At 55.1% G+C, this 6,000-nt stretch overlaps 1 protein-coding gene across 3 annotated transcripts in view; it reads right to left on the bottom strand.

The window, feature by feature from the left end:
• Positions 1–5,571, bottom strand: part of ARHGAP44 (Rho GTPase activating protein 44) — a 155,428-nt gene extending 149,857 nt beyond the window's left edge. For all 3 annotated transcript variants that reach the window (XM_032616274.1, XM_032616275.1, XM_032616273.1), the window contains exon 1: positions 5,151–5,571. In XM_032616274.1, the coding sequence (XP_032472165.1) occupies positions 5,151–5,203 (53 nt within the window). In that variant the 5' untranslated portion in view covers positions 5,204–5,571. The remainder of the gene's footprint in view (positions 1–5,150) is intronic.
• Positions 5,572–6,000: the final 429 nt, after the last annotated feature.

Raw genomic sequence — 6,000 nt, forward strand, 5'->3', positions numbered from 1 at the left:
GCTGCAGAGCAGCAGTGATGCTCAGCCCGGCTCTGCACCAGAAAGCAAGCCCAATCACGGTGGCAGGCTGAGCGGTCTAGGAATGGAAGATGGGGGCTGTGCAGACCAAACTTGGCCTTCCACTCACCAACTCACAGACTTGAAAACCAAAGAATCCAACCCCACCGGTCCTGCTCCCGCCCTCCCACGCCTCTCTCTCTCTCACACTTTCAGAGCTCCTTGCCTACTCCTGGGCTTCTTGAATGTCCCCCGTTTTGCACGAGAGCACAGAGCCCACTGACGGCCACCACTGGGCAGCGGCCCTGGGAATCTAAGAAGCCCCTTACACTTGGGAGGCCAGCGTTTTTGGAGAGCTGAATGGGCAAGAAGCAGAAAATGACAAGGAACCTCACCGACCATTTCTTGGGCACCTGGTGTAAGCCAGGCTCCCTTTAACTCTTAACAGTCTTCTGAGGCAAGGGCTACTGTGACCCCCACTGTGCAGATTGGGAAAAAAAAAACCCTCCTCCAGGTCAAAGTGTCAGTTTTACTTCCATTTTCTCGGTCACTTAGCAGGTCTCTAAATCTCAGCTCAGGGAGACCAACCAACCAATTCCACCCAACACAAACCAAACACCACTTGCAAGAAGAATACTCTATGTCTTTCAGGATGCCTCTCACCCCAGCGGCCGACAGACTCTCCTGAAGGCAAGTCAGGCATGAACTAGTTCCTCCCTTAAATCTTGCTCTGTCCTTCCGAAGCCCAGCTGTGCAGCTGTGTTCACGCCTCTATAGGCCCCTTCCCACCACAAAGTGAAAGAGGCCCGGTGTCAGGAGCCTCTTGCATCTCTGTCTACGATGCAGGGATCCCTTGCTCACCCATGCCTTCAGCTGCCAAAGAATTTCAGAGAACAGACTATACACCAGGCATTAGGACAGTTGTCCCTGCCTTCGAGGAACTTGAAGTCTAGTGGGAAAGGTAAACAAGACGAGACAAAAACAACGCATGCCTTGCGGACACAGATTCCAAGAGAAAAACAGGGATTTTGTTAACCCTGCACTGCAAGTGCCCCTGAACCAGCGCGGAGCCTAGCACACAGCAGGCGTCCAATAAGCATTTACTGAATAAAGGAAAGAATGAACGAATGCCACGTGCATACAACCCAGTAACAGTTATAGCATATGCCCAAAGATACTTTTAGCTACTATTTACGGAGCATGCCCTAGGGCTGAGCAGTGTTGGGTGCTTTTCAGGGGTAATCTCAGGTCCTCATTGCCACAATTACCACATTACCGTTACCGAGTCCAAGCTCGTGCTACTCGCCGCATGACAGGCCAATAAACCGAGAGACGAGGTGATGGGGCAGGGAATAATGACTTTATTCCGAAAGCCAGCAGACCCAGAAGACGGTGGACTCGTGCCCCAAAGAACTGTCTTGTCTGAGTTAGAATTCAGGCTTCTTTTATACGCAAAGGGGAGGGGGTAAAGCCAAACACTTCCTGGTTCCCGGCAGCCTCCGGAGGGGAGGTGTTAATTTCTTCCTCCCTGCATTCACAGGTGGGCATGGTCAGGATGTTTCCTGTGAGCTAAACAAAGGTATTTTAGCTTAATGATCATGACCTGGGAGGCAGGGTTCCCAGAGATGGGCCATTATGTGTAATTTAAGCTCACAGGCCACGTCCCTTTAGTGATTGACTTGTAATAGAACACAAAGGGTCTTCCCTATTACATTACCACAGTGCAACTCTTGTTATGCCCATTTTGCAGATGAGGAGACTAAGGTGCAGATTTCAGCTCAAGATCCCGTAGTCAGTAACCAACCAACCAGATCCACCGCACTCGGAAGCCGGTGCTAGCTGGAACCATTAGGCACGTGGTGGTCCAGTCTTGAAGGGCCAGGGATGCTTCCCAGAGGATGAGCTGAAGTGAAAGGACAGAGAGAGTCCAAAGCAGAAGGAACGTGTACAAGGACGGGAGAAGCAGACCAAGGAGGAGACAAAACTTTTCCCAGTTAAGCGCAGTGGGTTTGAAACTCTTCCCAGTTGCTGGCACCCTCTCCACGGAGAGGTGAGCACTTCAAGAGGAAATACCATTAGCTCCGCTGAGTACGTGTAAGCACGGCAATTCCTACGTGGTTAAAGGGACTGGATCTGACCTCCGGAGGTTTTATATTCAGAAGACCTCCAAAACCCGCAACTCATGGAAGGCGAGCTGGGTGAAGAGCCGTGAGGAAGGGCACCGCTCCAGCCCACCTCTCAGCCTTCCCTCTAAGACAGGAACGTCGTCACTTCAAAGACACGCAAGGACAAGAATCCAGCGGCTTGTTAAAGCCACGCCACTAGATGGTCCACCAGCCCCACACCTAAATTCCAAGCGTCCAATCCTACTGCTTCCACGGATTCAAGAAATTAAGAAGCAACTGTTTGCATCGTGCCTCACTACCTTCTCAGGAAGACAAAGTAAAAGCTGCCCCTTTTATCGACCTGCATGGACCCTACGACAAACTCTTGTAACCTCGTCAGTAAACGTGAACGGAGCACCAACTGCCCACAAGGCACTGCGCTATATACAATGAGCATAGAGTAGCGATCTATACATTCTGTGGTACTGTATTTGTAAGAAGTCAAAAAAAAGAAAACTAAGCATTTCAAAGAGTGATGAGTGCTGTGACAAAAAACGAACAGGATGATGGGCGGGACCGTGAAGTGGGGGGGAGGGGGCGGGGGGGGCCTCTCAAAGGCCTTTGAGCTAAAGACCTGGATGATGAGGAAAAGGCAATATGGGAAGAGCAGACCCTCAGCTGGGCAGGGAAAGCGGCAAACAGCTCGAACAAAGCCCCTTCGTCGAAATGAGCTTGGTGTGTTGGGGGCAAGGAAGCCTATCGTGGCTGGAGCACAGTGGAGGAGGGGCAGGCAGGCGGGTGGGCGGAACGGAAGGAGTATGGAAAGACAAGGAGGGGGTCAAGTCGGACAGGGTCTTGTAGACCCCTGGAAAGACTTGGGGCGCTTGGTGCACTGAGATGCCCCTGGAGGCTTTCAAGCAGCAAAGCGGCACAAACTGGTCTTTGCTCTAAAAGGTTCACTCAGAACGTCACCAAAATGGATACAAGCTAGTGATACTCAAGAGTGGGCTGGCCCCCACTTTACCCAGTGCAGGACACCACGGATGCCATCTGACGAAGAGCCAGAAATTCATCCACACGCCAGCATCCACCAGAGACTCCATAAACAAGTGGAAAGTATCTCTTAGTGACCAGCTGCTTGGACTTCCAAGAACGCGCTTTCAAATTAGTAAGACCACCTGGTTCCTATTCTGAAACCCAACTTCTTCCCTTTTCCCTTGGTCATTACATCCATGGATGAGGGTAGAAATCAGGTTTTATGCCCAAGGCTCGTAAATCTTACCACTTCAAAACAAGTCCTGAAGAGAGAAAGAGCTGTGTTTCAGGGGCGCCAGGGAGGAAGCGTGAACACCTTGTTACCATTTCGCTTCCAGCACCAAAGTGACACCCCAGGACCAAGTGAGAAGGGCAATCCAAGTCTACGGACAGGGGCCTCTTGGTCACGTGGTTGGTCTGGTGCGATGACCCGATTGATGACAGAGGCCAGCCAGCAGAGTGATGCAGAAGTCAAGTCACCAAAGACATGTCAACTCAACTGTCATCTGCTAAACAACCCAGACAGGAAAACACTGCTTCCGCGTCCAACATATCCAAAGGCAGCCCGTGTGAAGCTATATCTGTGGCAATGCCATGCCAGAAATCTGGGCTAATCTGAGTCTGCTATTCATAAATTCTCCCCCATGTGAAAGCACATGTGTCTGGGAAAGGAAAATGCATCCAAGTCAATTTTAGACATGGTTACTTGGAAACCATCTGGCGTCCCTGGAAGCATACGAAGCCACCACATCCCCTGCCCTCAAATGCCCACCGTAATCAGGGCAGTATGCTTACGTGGGCATTCAGTGTCCCCAGTTAGGTCCCCACTCCCGCCCTACCAAATGCCAGTTCGGGCTCCACTTCCCACCCAAGAAAGGTATTGGGTTTCTTGGTAAACCTAGCGGAGGGCCCTCGATGTGTCGAGCTGGCACTTGAACTGCACCCAAGGCTGAGTTCTCCGCTTTCTGCCGCCGGCCTTAGTAGGGAACACCTGCATTCCTTGACCACAGCAACAACAGAAATCCCTCCCCAGGGACATAAGTTCCACGAAAAATCCCCTCTACCTAACCACCCTGTGTGCAGAGCCTGTCGAGCTTTGGAAGAGAACCACCAGAACCCTTCTGTAACATCAATAGAGGCTGGCACCCCGCAGAGCATCTTCTGAAGACACTAGCCCAGATGTAGCCCATTTTCACAGCGATGACAGCCACAGCCGGCTGGGTCTCGCAGCGTCCTAGGGCCTGGCTCTTCCTGACTGTGAGGCCTCAGTCCCCCTCCCCTACCTGGCTGTGATCTTCTGCTTAACTCGTCTTCCAGAGGAGCTGGGCCTCCGTTTCCGCAGCCTCCCTCCCTCCCTGCGCTGAAACCTGTCTCAGAACCAAGCCGACAGCAGCGCCATTCCACCAGCACCTGCCCTGCCCCCGCTCCCCCCACCCCTACAGATGCTCTCTCCACCACCTAACGCCTCGACAAACCCGGCCAGGAGAGAGATCCAGAATCTCATACAGTCAGAGCCCCAGGAAACAAACACAGCAGGAGGCGCAGGCTCAGCTCTGCCAAGACGACCAGGCCCAACACTCCCCCGGACCCCCGAGGAGCCCCGAACTCGGCCCAGGGGAAAGCATCTTCGCAGGGCGACCGCGGTTCGGCGGCCTCCAGCGCCATCAGAGCGAACACCTGTTTCCAGGAAGCTCTGGGGCCAGAGAGAGAAGGGAGTCCCGGGGAAAGGCAGGGAGGACGAGGTGAAGGGGCAGCTGGGGACGCAGGTAAAGGATGCGTCACAGTTTGCGCTTGGCAACCGGAGCCCCGGAGCAGCAGGCAGAGCATGAGAAGGGGTCCGGGAAGTTCAGGGAGGAGGGCTTGCGCCCGCGAGCGGCGCCCCGAGGGAGCGAGGGCCGGCAGGGAGCGAAGGGCGGAGGGCCGGAGGCCGGCGCGCCCGCTCCATCACCTGCGCGCCCGGCGGATGCAGGCTCGCAGCGCACCACGGCCCGCGGCGGCCAGCGGGTGACCTACCTGCCCACCGTCTGGTTGGCCAGCTGGCGCATGCGGTTAAACTGCTTCTTCATCGTGGTCCCGCTGGCGCGCTATCCCGGGAGCTGGGGAGGACGGAGCAGCCCGGAGCCCGCCGCAGGGTTACATGGCTCCCGCGCGGAGCCTCCCGGGCGACGGCGGCGGCACTGCGGAGCCTCCGGAGCCGTCTGGCCCCGAGCGCACCTCCCTCCCGGGGGCTCCACCGCCTACTCCCCCTGCCGCCGCGGCGCCGGCTGCCGCATCCTCCTCCTCACGCGCGCCGCGGCGCCTTCATCCCAACGCCCGGGCCGCCCTGGGCGCCGCCGGGTCCGCCCCGGCTGCTTGCCCCCAGCCCAGCTCCGGCGCGGGACCCGGGTCTCCGCAGGCTGTCTGGCCGGCGGCCGGGGGTCCCCGCTGCGCCTGTGCGGAGGGCGCCGTGCATTCTGGGACTTGTAGTTCCGCGCCCGGCGCCCACCTTCCCTCTGCCCGAAGTTTCCACGTGTGGCGGGGCGCGGAGGTGGGCAGAGGCGGCGTCGCCGGCGGCTTTGCCCTTAGCATTCTAGGAAGGGAAAGGTTTTCCTGCTTTAGAAATAAAGTGGAACCGAGAATACAACGGCACATTAAGAGCATCTGTCTTCCATTGTCTCTTTTTTAAAATGAAATACAGGTGACTTACAATATCATATTAGTTTCAGGTGTACTACATAATGATGTGACATTTGCATACATTATGAAATGATCACCACCATAAGTCTAGTAACCATATGTCCCCACACAAGTTGTTACAATATTACTGACCATATCCCTTATGCTGTATATTACATCCCCGTGACTTATTATATAACTGGAGGTT

The sequence above is a fragment of the Phocoena sinus genome, chromosome 20 (genome assembly GCF_008692025.1).
Source record: "Phocoena sinus isolate mPhoSin1 chromosome 20, mPhoSin1.pri, whole genome shotgun sequence".
Taxonomy (NCBI): domain Eukaryota; kingdom Metazoa; phylum Chordata; class Mammalia; order Artiodactyla; family Phocoenidae; genus Phocoena; species Phocoena sinus.